Source organism: Sebastes fasciatus, chromosome 2, assembly GCF_043250625.1.
Source record: "Sebastes fasciatus isolate fSebFas1 chromosome 2, fSebFas1.pri, whole genome shotgun sequence".
In the NCBI taxonomy this organism is placed as follows: Eukaryota; Metazoa; Chordata; class Actinopteri; order Perciformes; family Sebastidae; genus Sebastes; species Sebastes fasciatus.
The window spans coordinates 5,816,013-5,836,659 of record NC_133796.1 but is presented as its reverse complement, the minus strand read 5'-3'; the positions used below and the strand labels follow the sequence as shown (position 1 = coordinate 5,836,659).

The 20,647-nt window shown below is 42.3% G+C and overlaps 1 protein-coding gene across 2 annotated transcripts in view; it reads left to right on the top strand.

Moving 5' to 3' along the window:
* The window catches only part of LOC141782774 (plakophilin-3-like), a 33,652-nt gene extending 14,558 nt beyond the window's left edge, over positions 1 to 19,094 (top strand). Inside the window, exons 3-13 of one of the 2 annotated variants that reach the window (XM_074659497.1) lie at positions 750 to 1,390; positions 1,910 to 2,033; positions 2,449 to 2,653; positions 2,811 to 2,970; positions 5,466 to 5,574; positions 6,996 to 7,160; positions 8,538 to 8,717; positions 8,837 to 8,990; positions 9,463 to 9,658; positions 10,040 to 10,127; positions 17,518 to 19,094. In XM_074659497.1, coding sequence (XP_074515598.1) covers positions 750 to 1,390; positions 1,910 to 2,033; positions 2,449 to 2,653; positions 2,811 to 2,970; positions 5,466 to 5,574; positions 6,996 to 7,160; positions 8,538 to 8,717; positions 8,837 to 8,990; positions 9,463 to 9,658; positions 10,040 to 10,127; positions 17,518 to 17,559 — 2,064 coding nt within the window. In that variant the 3' untranslated portion in view covers positions 17,560 to 19,094. Of the gene's footprint in view, positions 1 to 749; positions 1,391 to 1,909; positions 2,034 to 2,448; positions 2,654 to 2,810; positions 2,971 to 5,465; positions 5,575 to 6,995; positions 7,167 to 8,537; positions 8,718 to 8,836; positions 8,991 to 9,462; positions 9,659 to 10,039; positions 10,128 to 17,517 lie in introns of both variants that reach the window. The other variant, XM_074659487.1, reaches the window with a different exon arrangement.
* Positions 19,095 to 20,647: the final 1,553 nt, after the last annotated feature.

The following is a 20,647-nucleotide window of genomic DNA, read 5'->3' as shown; positions in this document are numbered from 1 at the left end:
TTTATCGAAAATGACTTTATTCTAAACATTATTTAATGATTATATTCTAAAATAGCATATAATGGTAAAATAGGGCCGTTAGGCTTGAGAAGCGGCTTTACGCTGCTCTTCATCAGAGGTGGAAAAATAAGTTATTTGCCAATTATTATCTATTTATCAGCAGACATGGAAATAAAGCATATCAATTAACTTTGTATTCTTTTCCTGGAATTGTATTAAATAAATTACCTGGTACTATTTATTACTGCTTATTGGGAAATAGCGGAATATAATTATTAAATAATGTTTATAATATATGTAAAATAATAATAATAATAGTCCAGAGTCAAGTCCCAAGTCAAGACAGCCAAACAAAGTAATTTTCGATAAATTTTGAGGTAAATATTGGAGTAATTTGGCAGTAATTCCAAAGAAATTTCAAATAGGCTACTTGCCAATTATCATCTAATTACCATGACATTTGCAGACCTGTAAAATGAAGTGTTACCGAAACCTCATACACCTCCTTTTTGCCGTCCTTATCACGAGCCTCAAGCACTGTTTCTTGTAAAACTGTTCAGAAAAAGAAGATACTAGTGATACCTTTTCTCCTTGTCTGTACTGTAGCTTCTACTTTTTTCAGTACTGAGGAAGTTAAATGAAAATTTGCTTTTTCATATCAGAAACTCAGAATAAAAGGGGTATTTATCTTCCCCCGCTGCAGTGTGTCTGCTAACCTTTCATTTCTCCCCACACCACCCACCCTGCAGATGCCCACAGGGCCCCTTCGCGCCTCTGGTTTCTCCTCTCGCTCCGCTGTGGAAACCAGCTCCAAGGTGAGCCGTAAAGCAACCAGCACGGTCCAGTGCAGCGTCCAGTCCTCCCAGCAGTCACACAGCAGAAGCAGACGCTCCAAGTCGCTGTGCCAAGCGGACCAGGAGGCTCTCGCTGTGTTGGTTCCCCCGGAGAACGCCTCCTACCCGGCGGTCGCTGTGCCTCCCCCCGGCACCCTACGGCGCAGCCTCAGTGGGACTCTGGCCCAGGACAGCAGAGGCCACTGGCAGGAGGAGGCGCTGCCGTGTCAGTACACCTACAAAGGCCCGTCTCACCGCACCATCAGCCGGATCACCAACCGACAGCAGTACTACCAGCAGCATGGGCAGCAGCAGCAGCAGAGCTCCACCTTCGGTCAGGAGGGCTGGGTGGGGACCGGCAGGGGGGTGCCCATGGCCGGGGACGGCTGGGGGACGCAGTGGCAGCAGCATGTGTCCAGGGCTAACCATGTTGTTGGGACGGGGCAGTACCAATTGCCCCTCCAACGGGCCGCCTCCACCCGCAGCGTGAGGAGTGTCGGGAAAGGTGTGGATATCTTGGATGGAGCATCCATACCCAGCAACGACCCACTGGAAGAGTGAGACATATTATTCATTCATTTACCTGAATAAAACATCTGGGCCACCTCTGGCTTGGGTCATTTGTAGCTCTGTCAGATATATGAAGAGACATATAAAGAGAAAATAAGCCAGATCACAGATCATAGACCAGATCCACTCCTTCTTTTCTTACCTTTCACATTAAAAGCCCAAGACGTATAATATTTGCAGGCGAGTAATTCGCATTTTCGTGTTGTTTATCTGTCATGCCCCCGGTGTGTAAACGCCTGAAGACTGAAGTGGCGAAAGGCGGAAGTAGTGTGACGTCATTATTACTGTGCAACTCAAAGTGTGACAGACATTTTCAGACACATATTTTTCTATTTTTTTTTTTTTTTTTATGGACAAAATGATTAATTGATAAAATAATCAACAGATTAATCATTGATGGAAATGATCATTTGTTGTTGGCGTAATGTCCATTGCAGTTTCCCCGTACACTGCTTGTCATAGCACTGTTAATATACAGCTAAGTGTGTGTGTGTGTGTGTGTGTAGTCTGCAGGGTCTGGACATGGCTACAGCCGTCAGATATCTATCTGAGTCAGACGCTGGCTTGCAAGTTCTGGGAGCTGCATACATACAACACCAGTGTTACCATAGCAACGATGCCAAAAACCAGGTAATGTGCTTTGCACCTGTTTGGTCATATTTCTCTTATTTCTCTATTTATTGTCCATTGTTTTTTTTTTCATTTAGTCTGCCATAGAGATGCACCGATCCGACTTTTATTTATTATTAAAATGATAAATTGTACATCAGCAACCTGGTAAAAAAACTCTTCAAAATTAACAGGAATTACAATTCACACAAATTGGTCAAAACTGAATTAAATACTAAACAAAAATGTACGTAATTTAACGTATATAGTATATAAACATAGAATGGAATTGAATAGATCGGCCTCATTGTCACCGATATCCGATCCAGCTATTTGAGTCAGCATCGGCCCGTATTGGTGCATCCCTAGTCTGCCACGTCACCAGCATGTGTATTTATGGTGATCCTGATCCTCTCTCTCTCTCTCTCTCTCTCAGGTCCGTGCTCTGCATGGCGTTCCAGCTCTAGTTCAGCTTTTCTCCAGTGACAACCAGGAAGTGCAGCGTTACGCCACCGGCGCCACGCGGAACCTCATCTACGAGAATGCTGACAACAAGGTGGCGCTCATCAACGCCGGTGGAGTGATGCATCTCGTCAGCATCCTGAGCGAACCTGACGAGGAGCTTCGAAAGACCATCACAGGTAGTGATGGTCTTTGCTTTCAGACTGGTTTGAACCACAGACCGTATATAAAGATGGACAACATGACAGCTCCCCTAAAAGTGAAGCCAAAACATCTGGTGTGAAATACTCTGTCAGTGCGACAACAGAATAAAGACCTGTTTGCTTGTGTCTGTAGGTGTCCTGTGGAATCTGTCCTCCAGAGACAACCTGAAGGAGAAGCTGTCCAAAGAAGCTTTGTCAGAGCTGACGGAGAAAGTTCTGGTTCCTCTGTGCAGCAGCGTCCCACTGAGCCCCTCTGAGAGAGACATCTTCTACAACACCAGCGGCTGCCTCAGGTGACTACACGGAAGAGCAGTCTTCTCAAAGCATAACACTGGTTTAGATGCAACACAAAGTTTGAATCTGTCACATTTGCTAGTTAGCGCTATACACAAAGAAGAGCTGAGGCTGATGGGAAAGTCATGTTTTGCAGTTATTTGTCATCAACCGGGTATTGGAGAAATCAAAGTTTTGAAGTCATGATGGCACTAGATGAAAAGTCAGAGGATCTCTGAAGTTATTACAGTTCATCCTGAGGGGGACGTGAACATCTGTACCAAATTTCATGGCGATCCATCCAATAGTTGTGGAGAGATTTCACTCTGAACCAAAAACAACAACTTGCTGGTGGCACAACAGGTAAAGTCAGAGGATCAGCAAAGTAATTAGGATTCATCCTCTTGGGATACTAATGCCGGTACAATATTAAATGGAAATCCATCCAGTATTTGTTGAGATATTTCAGTCTGGACCAAAGTGGTGGACCAACTGACTGGTTGGCCAACTAGCATTGCCACATCTAGAGACCTACTGCTAGCATGGATTAAAGAGTTAAGGCCCAGACACACCAACCTGACATTAAAGAACTCGCGGCGATGAAGGACGCCAGTTGAGAAGAAATGACTCACCACACCAGCAGGTCGCGGTAGTCTGTATTCATCATTCGAAAAGGGAAACCAAAAGACAGAGGATGGCAGATATACAAGCTGTTGTTATGATACGTACATGAAACAAAGCGCCGTTTGCCGACCATTTTCACTCCTCTCTCACTCAGCTTCATCCCAGATGGCCATGCCGTTGTGAAAATATCCGTGTATTGGAATGATCAGATGAGATAAAGAAAAATTAGAAGAGCCTTCTGTGTTTTTCCTCTTGACTTTACTCGCTTTCCTCACTTCTTTCAAACGATTCAACATGCTGAATCGGCCAAAAAAATTCCAACACGGGCAGACTACTTGTGCATCAGGGTCCTAACACTCATACTCCAAAACCAGTGTTCTAATGTTCCTCTATGTTGTTTCCCTCAATTTGGTCTGCTGAATGGCACCAAATACTACAGTACCCATGAATCTTATCTGCCCTTGCTATGGATAAAGTCAGTCAGAGGCACAAACCAGAGTTAAGAATAGAGGCAGCACTTGGTTGCTTCTATTGGAAACAAAACGCCAGCATGTCGACGGGAATGATGATCAACAATGACTGTGTTTAGATGCACATTAATATTCCACCATATTCCAAATATGACAATATTCAGAATTCAATATGAGTAATGTAAACAACATATTCCATTTGGATATTCTGAATTAGGCCTTATCCCGAATGGAGCATTTTCAGATTAAGCCATGTGTGATATGCTGATATTATTCAGCTTTTAGGAGCATTATTTGGACAAGTATACAGCACATTCAGAATATGCATCTCAGTTGTTGTTTTTTTACAGCAGTTAGCAACACACAGCCTCTCTTGTTTACGGCCAGCTCTGTGCGTTGCACACAAACCCCTAGCCGACAGTTTGCAGAGATGCATTGCCCAAAAGAAAAGCCCACATTTCTGGTCGGATGGAGAAACACACGTACTTTTAAACATTATGAAAGACTTGGATATCAACAGGTCTTTGGGATATGCTGACCTTGTCTAGAAGGTGGTTGAAGGAATGAAAGAGGGAGGCTGTGTTCGCACGTCCAACAAGTCCACCAGCGGTTAATCTGAGTCTGCACAGCTGTCTGCACAGCTGTCTGTGTCTTGAATGATGGTAAAAGGTTTTATAGTCATCAAAATGCAGTCAAATGTTCCAATTGCTTTTACTCACTTCTGTGACTCTGGAAAACATACTGAAGCAATTTGATGACTGTAAAACATTTTACCATCATTCTTGATCATCATTTAACCCTAAACCCATTAACCCTAACCTGCCAGCGGTTAACGCTGCATTCAGATGGACTCAGGCAGACAGACACACCTTCTGGATGGCACCGGAAAAACAAACAGTCCGACGGCATGGCAAAACCAAGGACGGTGGAAAGAAGAGATGTCATCATCACGTCATATCATTGGGGTACAACACATGTGTGGTAAAATCTGATCTGCACTCGCTGAATTTGAGCCAGCAGCAACGCACGACGGCAGCTCCAGTTACGCAGCGCATGTGTCATATACCCCAGAGCTCAAGACCAACAGGACCCCGTGTCCCAGCCTCTTTCAATAAGCCTCGGGCAAACACAAAACATGCACGACGATATCTGTTGCCACGGTGATGCATGCAGCTTACACCTTGTAACTGTCTGAGACTCTGGGTTTCTTGACAGAGATAGAATTACATGCAAGTGCTCCAAAAAAATACCTCATTTTATCACAAAGTGGTGAAGGTGCTACTGAAGGGTCTTAAAGAGAGATTCATAAAGTTTGACCTAAAAGATGAATTTTAGTATGACAGCTTTACTCGCGTTACGCTCTGACAGCCTGGTCTGGGTTTAAGTGTCTCTGCCTGTCTGTGTGTGTTTGTGTGGAACAGGAACTTGAGCTCAGTGAACGAGAGGACGAGACAGAGGATGAGAGACATGCGAGGCCTGGTGGACTCTCTGGTGTCTTACATTCAACAAGAGGACAGGGCTGATGACAAGGTACCTCTGACCTGCACTGTAATAAGCTGTGGCATTTTAATACACTGTAAATAATGATGTCTGATTTGACTGTGATCATCACAGCTACACCACACCACACTGACAAACCCTTCAGACCATCAGTATGAGCACTTCAGTTAGAAGCAGGTTGCACTCTTCGCTGGTGTTTCTTCACCTGGCAGCTATGTTGAATCACTAAGGAATGTTAGCCTGTTACCCAAATCAGACCTTTATCTCTCCAGTCCTTCACAGCGGCTCATTATGAGCTACAGGGAGCTGCATGACCAGCCGCGGACTGTTCTACTTACATTCTTCTCCACTCTTTGTGGTTTGACACGTTTCACCAAGCGCTGACTTGGGTTTGGAGCTCTGTCAACAGGCAACAGACCAAAATGACTTTGCAGACACATAGATAAACCTTTAACCAACTGGTAGATGATTGATGATAAACGCACTGCTTCCATTAGACATCAGCATGAACACTCTCCTGCATCTGATTTTGACGAACATGCCACGGTTGGATGTCCTCGGTTTTAAAAGGGAAGACTTTTATAAGATTTAGAAGAGTTTAAGTGTAAACGATATTAAGAATAGTTTCACTGGTCTATGTTTCCGTCAGACAGCCATACAGTCTATGTTTCTGACGGGGAACTGAAGCTGTTATCTAGGCTCCCTTCAAAGCCTCCAGACTCCATTTAAAAAATCAGTAATTTTACCTGGCAGAACACATGAGAGTTGCTGATCTACCGCTTCCTTGATCGGTTAGTTTGTTTCTGTTATTGTGCGACTTTGGTGAATCCGAACGAACCAAAACCATCCAATAACGCACAAAACAAACTAACCGATTGATGCAGCGGTAGACCAGCAACTCTCATGTGTTCTGCCAGGTAAAATTACTGTTTTTGTCAATGGAGTGTGGTGGCTTTGGCTAGACCAGTGGTTCCCAAACCTTTTCTGCAGGGCCTCCCTTTTGGAGATGAAAAATATTTTTAGAATATTCTTCTCCAAACTAGGGGCATGCTCCTGTGCTGGTACTCCTGTCGGTTTCTCCAAGTTGGGGGCGTGCCGACCGTCATCTACTGTAGGTAATACACTGACTATGTACTTCATACAACCCCACTACAAAACAGCCGAACTATCCCTTTAAAATGAACTCATAATGCTATGTTGGTTAAAGTTCAACAAACCTGTAGTGGAAGCAGGAGGATGTTTCTATGCCTCAGTAACCTGTTAAACATTAGAGGACATCAGGTATTCAAATCAGATCCCATATGATCAGAGTATGAGCTTATCAGCTCATTCAACCAGTTTACATGTTTCAGCATCCACTCAGATTACTTAGTTATTCATTACTGATTTGTCCACTTTCTCCCTCCTCTTGTCCTCTCATTTGTCTCCTCTCTCTGTCTCTTTATGTTTAGGGTTTCGAGAATTCTTTGTGTGTGATGAGGAATCTGTCCTACCAGCTATACACGGAGCTTCCTCCGTCAGTCCGACTCCGTCTGGAGGGACCGACGAGAGCCTCCGCCTCCAGGGAGAGCGACGCCATCGGCTGCTTTACTCTTTATAACAAGAAAAACACAGAGGTAAAGGTCACCACGCGTCATAAGATTATTACACCACCAGACACACCACTCCAAGCTCATGCTAATGTTGCTCTTTGTCTGCAAGATAGATGTGTCAGTAGACAACTGTTTGCTGACATGTTCTTGTAGCGTTTATCCTCCTTCGCGACAAGCTAGTACGACATGGTTGGTACCAATGGATTCCTTAGGTTTTCTAGTTTTATATGATACCAGTATCTTCTCCTACCTTGAAAACTGAAAGACAGAATAGCGGTCTGGCTTGCCGGTGGGCCGTCGGAGTGTTAAGGGGTTAAGTGAAAATGCATTATGACTGCTTTACTGTTTTCTACTGATTTTATACCATCTCATTCCCTTCTGGAGTCTTACAGACAACATCAACCGTCTCAGTAACATACTCATTGTTGACATGTCAGGGGACCAACTCATGTTGCTGCTGGGGAGCTGCCTGTATTGTTTACAGGTCCGGGTCATATAACTGCCTGTCTTCTATAAATGATGCAGACAGATCATCTTCGGACCACACTATTCATGCATTTTAACGTGTTTGAGTCATTTTTGTTCGAGTGATTTTAAAGATATTTCACTTATCGAGCCTCAGAAAGTCGAGCTTTAGGTCAAGCCGTTGACCTCGAGCAGGTCAGGGTTCTCTCGGTAATAGCCGGATAATAATAAAGTGTCCCAGCAGATAGGAACCCTAGAGGTGGACTCAGGTCCACGGGGAGGATCAGCTTCCAATATGACACACACAACCTGCAGATCACGTTACTCATTTCAACAGCAAGCTGAAGGAGAGGAAACATCAGGCCCACTACGACATGTATGTTCTCGTAGTCAACGCTAGAAAAGGACCTGTTTATAGGATGTGATATACTTTAGCTCAGAGTAGCGGATCATTAGCCCGTTTACATGAGTCTGAACAGGGAGGATTTATATCTTGCTTTAGCCTGGGGGACCTGAGGATAGTGATCTGTCTTTCTGTCTGTTCGTCTGGCTTTAGTCTAGAGACACATGTCTTGACAACTCCTGACTAGACTGCTGTGAAACCTGGTATTTAAAGGGTTAAAATCCTTAATTAATATTTATTAGTGATGATCAAGACTGATGTTGTTTATAAAATTGAACTCAGTGAAAGTGGAAAATAATATAGTATTTTTAAGGCATTTTTTTTTTACACTTTTTCCCTCTAAGGACACCAGAGCAACTTTTTTTAAAGGGTTAATTAGTTAGCGAGCTACAGCTGATAAGAGCTGATACAAGAAGAAAACAATATGAGTAAAATATAATAAAGTAAACTCTCGGTTGTGCAGCTACAACAGAATGTACTGCATGTTCTACTACAATGTTAATTTTCTCTCCGTTTCACCTCCTCCACCACAGCGTAACCAGCAGCTGTCCGTTCTGTCTGAGGTGTCCCGACAACCGAAGGGGGCCGAGTGGCTGTGGCACCCTAAGGTGGTGGGGCTGTACAAGCTCGTTCTGCAGAACAGCGACTGCAGCTCCACCAGCCGCGAGGCTGCCGTAGGAGCGCTGCAAAACATCACTGTAGGAGAGGCCAGGGTAGGATGTCACCATGTCCAAAATTAACCGTCTGATTTTATTTTGGTTGCTTTTGAATTGGATTCTTCTGCTAGAAAATCAACAGAGAGGCTCATGTGATGTTTGTCCTTCTCTGCCAGTGGGCATCAGTGCTGAGTGGTGTGGTGACGGAGCAGGAGAGGATGCTGCCCATCCTGCTGGATCTGTTAGACACCAACAGCGACATGGAGCTGAGACCTCTGACCGGCCTGCTGAGGAATCTGGCCAGACACTCCACCAACAAAGACCACATAGGTAAGACTCCAACAAGGATTACTGGAGGGGGTTTCAGTCCTCTTTGGGCTGGAAACTCTCCCTGTGTGTGTGTGTGGTGGGCACTAACAATAGACAAAATCTACTTCGCTTTGAGAGCTTTACTCAATTTGTTTCCTCAAATTAGTTTTAAAATGTGTTAACAATCCAGCCCCAGAGCCTTTTTCCAGATGTTTCCAAAGACAAGACAGTAAAAGAGTAACCAGGAGCATCTGTTAAACACCACATCGTAGAACTGCATTTGGATTTCTCCATTAAAGGCTGTAAACTCTGGAACACTTTACCAACTGAAATTCAATTAATTCCAGATATAAAGTCCTTTACAACAAAGGTTAAAGCAAACCGGAGCTGTATCCATTTTTAGCAAATTGTACTGTCAATTATCAAGGTGTATTGTGTATTATTTAGTGTGGGTCAGCCTTAAGACAACCTCCCTCGCTCCTTCTCCTCACAGCTAAGAACATGGTGAACATTCTGGTGTCCAAGCTGCCTAGTGACGGCCTTCAGAAAACGCCATCCAGCGAGGTGGTGGTCAACATCTGCGGAGCCCTCAATCACCTGGTCACCTGCAGCTCCTTGGCAGCCCGTGACATCTCATACTTCAACGGTCTGCCGAAACTGCTGGGCATCAAGACGTCCCATGATAACAGGTAGGACTCACTAAATATCAGTGAGCTGCTGCTTCAGAGAGCAGGATGAATACAAGTTATTAACTCATGATGAATGTTAAATCTGTGAAAACTGTTTTATTTTGCATGAAAACATTTTCTTCACTCTCCTTATAATTAGTTAATATTTCTTAAGTCGTACAATCTTTCAGTTTGTTCGCTGTGACCTGTGTTCGCTGTCAATGACTTTATATATTCTGGAGCTGTTACTGCTCTCCCCTCTGGCCACCGGCCACACAAACATGTGAACTTTTGTTAATTTGCAGGTCATTTTAGAGTGTTTATCACTGTGTTATCCCCCCCCTCTGCTGCTTTGGCATTTCCTCCTGGTTTCTAACCGTCTGTCACTGTGTCTCTGTTCAGCTCTGGGAGTCTAAAAGCTGCCAGAGCGGCCTCAACTGTCCTCTGCAACATGTTCCAGTACAACAAACTGCACAAAGACTACAAACTGGTGAGACCCACAGCTGCTGATGCCAAGATGCATTATTAAATATCATCCATATGTTGTATTCTTCGCTGCAAACATGTCAGAGAGAAGCACATGGCTACGCAGCAACAACAACAACAACCTCAAATCTCAGAACCCATCGGTCTGATGATGATTTAGTCTCTGTGGGCAATAGCCAATACTTTGGGTGTAGCCAGCGGATACCCAGATAATGGATATACGGACAAGACGTCCTCTTCCGTGCGCTGGTCATTGTTTACAGTTTACAGTTGAGATGTGAGAATGGAGTTTGAGTTGAGAGAGAAGATGCAGATACATTTTTATAAAACGAATGAAAAGCTAAATCGTCATGAGGCGATAGTCGATGGGTTCCGAGATTTAATTTCAGCCAATGCGTTCTGCCTCTTTTGCTGTACACCGACTGTTTACCTGCATTCAACCAAAGCCCGCTCGAACGTGATTGGTCAATACTACGAACGGAAACCAGAACGCTTCCGATGCCAAAATCTTGTCCCATTGCCTACAGATTCCACATTCATATGCAGATATCTGTTTATAGAAATGTATTAGAAATTTGTAAACCGATCCTCCTCTTTGTGAAGGCGGTGATTAAATTATAGGGTGTAATGGGTGGCTGCTTCAAACAAAAAAGTGTTCCTTTTAAAGGTGCATCAATTGATTTTTGGGCCACTTGGGGGCAGGGAGGTTGATGACAAATGTAGTTCTCTTTTGGTCTCCACCAACTCCTCAGGGAAATATCTGGCTCTTTATGATGGCGAGGAAAAACTGTCATGTCCATTTTCAAAGGGGTCCCTTGACCTCTGAACTCCAGATATGTGAATGTGTGAGGGTTTTTGCCTGAAAAAAAATGTCCCAAACATTTCCATAAAAAGTCTTTAAAAAGATCTGAAAATGTCAGAAAGAAAGGCGGAAGAAAAGTCTGATACTGGTATCATATTAAACTATAAAACCTGATGAATCCATCGGTACCAACCATGTCATACTAGCTTGTCATGAAGGAGGTTAAATAACGCTCCAAACTTGCGCTAAATTATGGCGAGGAAAAACTTTTCGAAGGCCATGACGAGATCAAGCTAACTCCGACAATCGTCAGCAAAGCCCTGCTTTTTTTATGGTTCTAAAGATTATCATTCCAGATAGTCCTGTGGTGTGAGGAGTGTTAAGAGTGTTTTTCTTTTTCCCAAAAGAAACTGCCAGTTACGTCTGGAAACGGGGTTGATGTGAGCAGAGTTTGAGAACTAAAAGACGCTGAAACGCTCCCTGGAGCTGCACCGTTTGGTGATAATTGTTGGGTCCTACTTGGACACCAATCCTTAAAAAGGGGTCATCTCAAGTTGAAATCACGGCTCCTGACAACCAGCAGAATTACAGGTTGCACAGCAAAAGACACATTTTAACTTGACATTATAAATTACGATGTCAGCTTGCATTTGGAGAGAGGGCTCCATGTCATAGAGCATCTATGTGACCTCACATAGCCATATATTTTATGTGTGCTGGAAGTAAAGTGTTTTATCTCTTGCTGACGGAGCCGACCACTTGACCGAAGCACACCGGAGTTAACTTGGAAGTGCACGAGTGCACCATAGTTTGTTTGAACTGCAACAGCTGAAGAGTTTCTGTTGGACCGCAGCAGTGAGGGCTGTTATTTCTCTCCGTGCTTCTGGTTCCTCACACCAGTGATTTCTCTGTGGTCTCCTCTTTTACAGTGTTTTGAGAGAAGGACCACATTCTTAAGCACATCCATCATAAGAAAGATGGATTATAGTCACTGAAAGGCCTGTGGCTCTGGTCCTGAGGCAGCCAGAACATCGCTAATTGCTTTCAGTGATCTCTACAGTACTGTCTCTGTCCTGTGACCTGACAGCCACCTCACTGAGTGGATCTGAGTAAACTCAAGTTGAGACTCGGATCACTAAAGTCTTCATTAAAATAGTTGACTCCCGGTGGCAGTCAGGACATTCACCCAGTATGCCCTGGTCAGTGCTCCTGTTTACGCATGCTTGGTGGTGTTTGTGATTCACTGTCTTTGGCTTAAACGATAATGTGTTTTTTCCTGCTGGTCCGTGGCATTTTGCCCATGGGTGTGTAAAGAGAACTGGATACAGCGTTGGAGGCGGGGGGCCCGTTCATCTCTATGGAAGTTGCTCAGTAGCGCATGAAGCCAAAATGGCTGTCGGGTATAAATTACTCGGATCTTCCGCATCCATGGGCCCATAGAGGAAGCACACAAGCGTTTCCTTGACCCTTAACCTCTCAGGTAGATACTACTGGTATCATATGAAACTATAAAACCGAAGGAATCCATTGGTACCAACCATGTCATAGTACCTTGTTGGGAAGGAGGCTAAATAACGCTCCAAACTTACACTACATTTTGGCGAGGAAAAACTGGCATGGTCATTTTCAAAGGGGTCCTTTGACCTCTGACCTCCAGATGTGTGAATGAAAGTGGGTTCTATGGGTACCCACGAGTCTCCCCTTTACAGACATCCCCACTTTATGATAATCACATGCAGTTTGGGTCAAGTCATAGTCAAGTCAGCACACTGACACACTGACAGCTGTTGTTGCCTGTTGGGCTGCAGTTTGCCATGTTATGATTTGAGCATATTGTTTTATGCTAAATGCAGTACCTGTGAGGGTTTCTGGACAATATCTGTCATTGTTTTGTGTTGTTAATCGATTTCCAATAATTATTATATACATACCTTTGCATAAAGCAGCATATTTGTCCACTCCCATGTTGATAAGAGTATTAAATACTTGACAAATCTCCCTTTACGACACATTTTGAACAGATAAAAATGTGTGCAATTAATTTGAGATTAATCGCAATTAAATATTTTAATCGATTGACAGCCCTAAAATTAATATATTATATTGATTTCAATACAAATATTGTAGAGTGTACATAATTTTCTTGAATAAAATGGTTATTTGTTGCCTTTAAATGGAACTTGTGAGCTCGTGGATACGACATGGGAAGTCGTGTACAAGGTTCAAGTCGTGAGAACACCGCTGCTTGGCAACGGCAACATGGACGCTACTGTTGGTGTCCATCGAGACTAACAATTTAGCAAGCTAGCGAGCGGGTAACACAATGCAGGAAATTTCATTTTCCTCAGACATATTATAAAATTACGAAGAAAAACTGTATATTAACTTATCAACCACAGAAAATGAACTTCTATTGGCCTCCACCATTTCTGAAAACTTCAGCAAACATGTCACGACTCGTGATCTCGTTGCTTTCAGAAACTTTCCACTTCCGAAATCAAGTGAGGGGGCTCAAATGGACTCTAAACACGACCCCATTTGAAGGCAGCTTAATCAACCTCCTCAGATTTACTCTGTTCTGTAAAACCTGCAGAACTTAATTTCCCTTTAAAAGTGTTATTTTTAAGTCACAGAACCAAAAACAACATTGCACTGTTGCTATGGTATTCACGCTGCTGGTGTGTGAATGAAGACATGAGACTGAAGTTAATATAGAGAGCAGAATGTGTGGGCGTTGGCTGACATTGTGCTCTAAACGTTTGTCTCCACCAGATGGTTTTCTAGTCTACGTCTGCACACATCTGTTTTTTATCCCACTTGACCTCCGCTCCTCTCTTCCTATTGGTCCTCTTCTTCTCTCCTTTGGTCTGTTGTTAGCCTCTGGTCGTGCCTTATCTGAGGATACTTGGCTCGGCTAATGCAGAGCAAATATTTCTCTCTAGCTGATAGCAATTAGATTGTAGAGTTACTAAAGTTCGTCTCTGCGTTGGGGCGGCTCTCAATCTGCCTTCCCACGCATTGGGAAATCAGTGGTGATGCAATTTGTACTCTAAACATTAATCATTTCTGTTAAAAATACACAGGATTCAGAGAAAGCAGTGATAACCACACAGCATTAAAAGCAGATCGAAAGTATCTAGTAAACTATATACAGCGAATATGAAATTTGTATGGTCCAAAATCTGTCAACCTTGTTGTTACAGTAGAGTCGGGATACTTAAGGATTATAAGATGTTGTCTTGGTTTAGTAATCTTCAGGAACCATGCTTGATTTATAATTGTTAGTACTTCCCCAAAACAAGCTACAGATTTTCTTCTAATCACAAGATGTAAAATGGTATTAACTAATTTATTGGGCATGTTATTGGACTGATATATTATCCTCTTATAAAGTTAATATGACATACTGTATATATGTGTTATCAAACAGTGGCTTATTTAAACATCCAGCAGATACATAATCATTCATTTGTTTGTGTCCACCTGATGAATGTAAGTCAATATTCACTCTCCTTTTAGCTCTGTTTTTGGTCTCCACCAACTCCTGAGAGAACTATATGGGTCTTTAGCTGCTAAATGCTACGCTATGTTCACCAGCTACTTCGAGTGAAACAGAATATGTGAGCGGGCTATAATTATTACATTATATACAGATATACATTACATCACAAGAGGGATTTAATCAAATTGTTGGGTTTGGTTGGGACGATACATCTATCTCACGATTTTATATGTATTGCAATTTTTTAAGTATTGCGCTTCAATATTATGATTTACTGTGATTTTTGTTAACTTTTTTAAAACTAGACCATGGGGAAAAAGTTGAATCATACACTTCTAGGGACTTTTACTTTGGAAAATATCTAAATTAATACAGTAAGAATGTTTGTCAAAGACATTTCCTTCAAAAATTAGTGGTATTTTCTTTTTAATTTATAAGGGACTAGTAATGTTTTATACTTCTGGTGAATATAATCCAATCAATCTTATTTCCATACATGTATTTTGTATTTACAATTCGGGAATCGATTTTCCCACCTCTAACACTAGTAGAGTGTCATAGTTTGAAGCGTAGGATCACTGACCAAGCTGCCGTATTTGACGAGTTGGGAATGACAATGTGCTGCTCACCAGCGTAATTTATTTATTTATTTCAGTCTCAATATGAAATAGAGCAGCTTTAATGTTGCTACCTGGCTGCAGTCTATTGTTGCTTCTCCAACAACTGTGCTGGAAAAGGAACAGTTAAGAGTTTCTTATCAGCTGTTTAGTTAACGAAGAGGGAAAACCCCAGGCCAATCTTGCAATTATTAAAAGAGGGAATGAACTCAAAACAGAGAATATGTTAGAACTGAGAACAAATTGGTTATGAAGTTGATAAAGATCCAAAGTGAGTGGCTAACAGGATTACAGGAGCCATGGCACGAACAAGAGAAGCCGCTCCTTTTATAGAAGGATGTTTTACCAATCTGCTGTGGAATGCCCAACTCATTATATAAGATAACACTTCCTTTAAAGCCCACTGTTATGGTTTGTAATTGTTAAAGAAACACAGGAAAAGCTGACTCAACAAAACTACACTTCATTTTAAACACTTAAACTCCTTTATTTTTGTCTAACACAAGTGACGCCACTCTTTCTCTCTTCTTCTTCTTCTTGTGAGGATCCTTGTTTTACCTCCTGAATACTCTGCTTGTGTCTGTCTATTACTGACAGAGTCTGGCCGGGGTTCAGTTGAGTTTTTAGTTTTTTAGTGACTGCTCTCAGCTGGAATGCAGAGAATCTGGCTGAGATCTTTTGGGTTTGTCTCTTTTGTGCCTTCTGGGATGAATAAAAGACAAGTTAAGTTATGTGGACTTGGCAGTCTCTGAACACTGTTGTGTTCCTCCTGTAACCCCCCCACCCTCCCTACCCACACATCAGCCCCCGCCGAACTGAACCTGACACAGCAAACAAAAGCCATGTGTTTATGTGTCGGCTGGGTGGCCATGGTGAAGTTGTTGCATTTGTTAGATATCCTGTTGTGGGCCTGTCCTCAACCAAAGTCTCACGCAGTTCACACCAAGCTTCAGGCACACACCCTGGGCTGTCTTCACAAGACCCAGTACAAACAAAGTGGTCTAAAGCAAAAATATCTGGAAAACTACTGGACAGGCTGCCATGAAAATGTACTGCTTTTTGTGTCTACTCATGGTTCCCAGAGGGCGAATGCTTTTGCATTTTAACTACCCATGAGCTCTAAGCGTTGACCTCATCTAAAAGAAAAGGCCGACAGAACTTCCTGAGCTACACCCCCGAACGGAAGAACATAATGACCGAGTGGGGCAGGTGTGGGCTGTAGGCATTTAGTCACCTCTGAATGGCAGTGCAAAAAGGATTTTCAACCTGAGTGTAGTTGCAGTTATCAATATTTTTTAGGGTTGTCAATCAATTAAAATATTTAAATGCGATTAATTGCATGATTGTCGATAGTTAATTGTGATTAATTGCAAATCACGCATTTTTTACCTGTTTAAAATGTACCGTAAAGGTCCCATATCAAGCTAATTTTCAGGTTCATACTTGTATTTTGTGTTTCTATTTGAACATGTTTACATGCTGTAATGTTCAAAAAAAACTTTATTTTCCTCTTACTGTCTCTCTGAATATACCTGTATTCACCCTCTGTCTGAAACGCTCCGTTTTAGTGCATTTCAACGGAATTGCAACGGAATTGCAACAGAATTGCGTTGCTAGGCAACAGTTTTTAAACCATGTTTATTTTCTGTCAGCTGATCTCATTAACATTAACATACCAGGAAATAAACTGGGACACATTTAGAATGTTTACGTTTAAAACCGTGTAATGGTCTAAATATTGTATATTTGTGACATCACAAATGGACAGAAATCCTAACGGCTTGTTTCAAACGCACAATTTCTGAATGCGGGCTGTGTGTATTTCTCTGTATATTGAGCGCCTCGATACTTTCACAGTATTTATAAAGCACTTAAACCTGCTTTATAATATAAAAGACATGAAAATCTTACTTTTTACAATATGGGACCTTTAAAGGGAGATTTGTCAAGTATTTAATACTCTTATCAACATGGGAGTGGGCAAATATGCTTACTTTATTCAAATGTATGTATATATTTATTATTGGAAATCAATTAACAACACAAATATTGTCCCTGTCGGGGATTCTTTCACAAAAATGACCGGCTCGCCGTACATTATCCCTTACATAACGTCTATGATAATAGTGTCAATAATTCAAGTATGGTCTAAAAGTTGTCTGGGGTTTCACTATGTAATGCCTTATAGGTGATTAAAATAACTTTTTCTAAAAACAAAGGAAAGCCAGTGTGATGACGTTAAAATCAGAGCGATGTGGCAGCAGAGTTATGAACAAGCTGCAGGAGAGTAAAGACTCAAATATGCAGGTGAAAAGTGCATTACAATAAATGCAACTGGGAAGTTAGAAAGGTAACTATCTTAGTGCAGACAGAGCAAGCAGCAGAGGATAAATGTCTAGCATTACGTCATTCTTTGGAAACACTGTTTTCACATCGTTAGTCAGTATTTGTTTTGTGTCTTTATGTCTTTCAGAAAGGATTTGCCCGACGAGACTTCACAGATCTCACCATCTAGGCTGCAGCACATGACCTGATTCATTCTGAGCTTTTGACCTCAGAGGATCGAGATGATTGCCGTGAAGGAAAAGACGAGGATTTTATTGAGCAGATTAACAAACTGTGATGGACCTACAGTTCAGGAAGATGAAAAATGGACGGGGAGCCAATGGAACGATGGACTTCAAAGTTCGTCCTCTTCCAGGTGGCGGTGTGTTTAACTTGGCTGAGCTTGCAGCAGATAGCCTGATGATGACGGGAACTTGATGGTGTGTCGACACATACTGTGGACTTCACCCCCAAAGCTACCGTAATGCTCTGTGTGTATTAGGGTTGTTGTGAAATGTTTTTTTTTTACACTGATTCAAGTTATTTTGAACTAATGTTGCTGATAGCTCGACAGACAATAGTGCCTGGTGATATTTTGTACATGGATAGGGATACTAGGGATAGTATCTCGCTAGATACTGGAACAAGGGATAGCAATGTCGTTCAGTCAGTCCGCCCGTTTGGTCCAGACTAGAATGTCTCGACAACTATTGGATGGATTGCTGGATGATTCCCGTCCTGAATTATTGTCCTAGTCACCTGACTTTGGTGATGATTATAATCTTCTAAAACTTTGGTTTCTGACCAAATACCTGCAGAACTAATGACATTCCCATCATCAATGTTAGCATACTAACACGCTAAGCTAAGATGATGAACATGGTAAACTTGTTTTTTCCTGCTAAATATCAGCATGTTGTCATCGTTGTGAGTATGTTTGCTTGCTGATGTTAGCATTTAGCTCAAAGCACCAATGTACCTAAATACAGCAGCAACTCACAGAGTAGCTAGCGGGGCTGTTTCTGTTCTTTTTTAACAACTTCAGACGTGTTTTTCTTTCAGATGTTAACCATCAAAGTTATTAAATATGTCAGGAAAAAGAAACAGAAAGCATCTTCAGATTTCATTTAAGTTTAGATTTAGCATCAATTCATAATATGTTCATATTAGATTTGTTTATCTGCCTATTTTTTACTTGTATCTTGCCCGGGGTATTGGAATTATCTCATGCACGGGAATAGATGCATTTGATTATCATGAATCATCAAGAATAACCAGTGTTGGGGAAGCTACTTCGAAAGTTTCCGCCAGTGTATTGCAAGCCCGGCGGCCCACCGGGTCTAATCATCTGGGATTTCTGTATTTTTAAGATGTTTTTTAAACTAAAATGTGTTTAACAGGTAGTGAACTCCTTTAAGGAACAACTCATTGCGTAGGTTGTGTGCTTAATGATAGCGTGCAGTAGAGAGAGAGAGAAGAGGCACATGTTGTGTTTCTTTACTGGGACGTTTGTGTGTTTTTTGGGGTGACAAGATGACGGGTTTCGGCCAGCCAGACGGCCCGTAACGTTAGCGAGTGTGCACTTGAGAGGGAGAGAAAGAGAGCGTCCATGTGTGACTGACGGTGAGTATATGAAGTTATCAGTAACGTTATAGCTGTGAATGTAGCAGTGCAGTGTGTGTACGGTTTAGGCTGTCGGTTAATAAATGCTACAACTCCCATGAAGTTCCCGTCACCGTGTCTTGCTTGTCACCTGCATGGATCACGGGGTCAAAGCCTGACGCTGACGTCACGGCTCGCTAACTCGCCTCCCAGCCCTCGCTCCAGTCTCGGGCTGGGTCTCATTCACATGAACGGAGGAAGGGAAATAACTCTGGATTCAGCTATTAGTGTGTTTTACAATTTTTAGGACCTAATGATTTAAATAAGGACTATTCAAGTGTTCGTACAGGGAAATTGATTCACCTAAAAAAATGATCCGCTGAGTTACAGACGTCTCTTTCCCAAGTCTATGGGAAAAAGTATTTTTGGGCCCTATGGCGTCACGGGACGGACACGGACGTTGTAGTACCGCAGTTTGGCCACTATGAAAATTGGCATCAACATCCTGGGGGCTTGGTCACCTGTGCATTAAAGTGGGGGGAGTTAGCCCCGCAGTTAACGACAACGACGGCTCAGACCCGCTCGTCCGCCACTCCGAGATTTGCTCAGCAAAGGAGGTTCAATTACAGTAGAGAAGAAAATGGTAAAATAAATATCAGGAAAATCATTCCTTTCCTTTTATGGCCCAAAATGTTTGTAGTTTCATTAGTTAACGACACAAAAAATGAAAAAATTAAATTTAAAGCGGCAGTAGGCAGTAATTTTTGGCATCATTGGGCAAAAATCCCATAATAACCTTTCAGCATATTGTAATTCAAGTGCATGTCTGAGAGAAAACTAGACTTCTGCACCTCCTCATGACTCTCCTATTGGCTGTTCATTCAACTGAGAAGACAGCATGAGGGGCCACCATGGTATAGTCTAAGAAAGGAGCTTCAACCACACTTCACCAAACATCACATTATGGGCCAAACAACTGTTTGTTTACCATTTGAGAGCTGTGCAGAAATACCACTAAAGCACTAAATGCAGGTTATTAGCCTGTCTTCACTATATTGTATCTTGTGATCACGATGAGCTCAATCATGACCTTGAAATATATACTGTATTTGCAGTGGAATAGAGTGGAATAAGGTTAGAGAAAATAGTGTGTTTAAGAAATAAATGAGATACTCCTACTCTGCCCTATATAATCAATCCAGTCAAACAACATTTGATGAAAAGAAGGAGCCTCACAGTAATGCCTGCTGAGAGGCCCATATACGAGCCAGGGAGGGGATTTCTCTGCAGGACGTGTGGGGGAGAGCGCCGTAACCTCCAGACCTGACGGAGGAAACTGCAGAGTAGCAGCAGCTCTACAGCTCTTATCTAGCAGATGGAGGAAGGGAGGGGCTCAGGAAAAAAAGGCCGGGATCTGCTGTGGGAAAAACTGAAGAGAGGGGCTTCAACAAAGACCAACCACTTCCCTGAAACAAAGTGAGCGACTATAAGAGTTCTATAAGGCGAAAAGATCTCCAATATGCTGCTGGACTTTTACATCCATTCTCTTCCAATCAGATTTCAGGGCGTGCAGTTGTTTTAATGTGTTTCTTTCTTTTATAAACTGTGTCCCTTGAACTCCATTTTTGTAGTCCTATGCTGTTGTTACACTCTGTGCTCACAAGGCTGTAATCTAT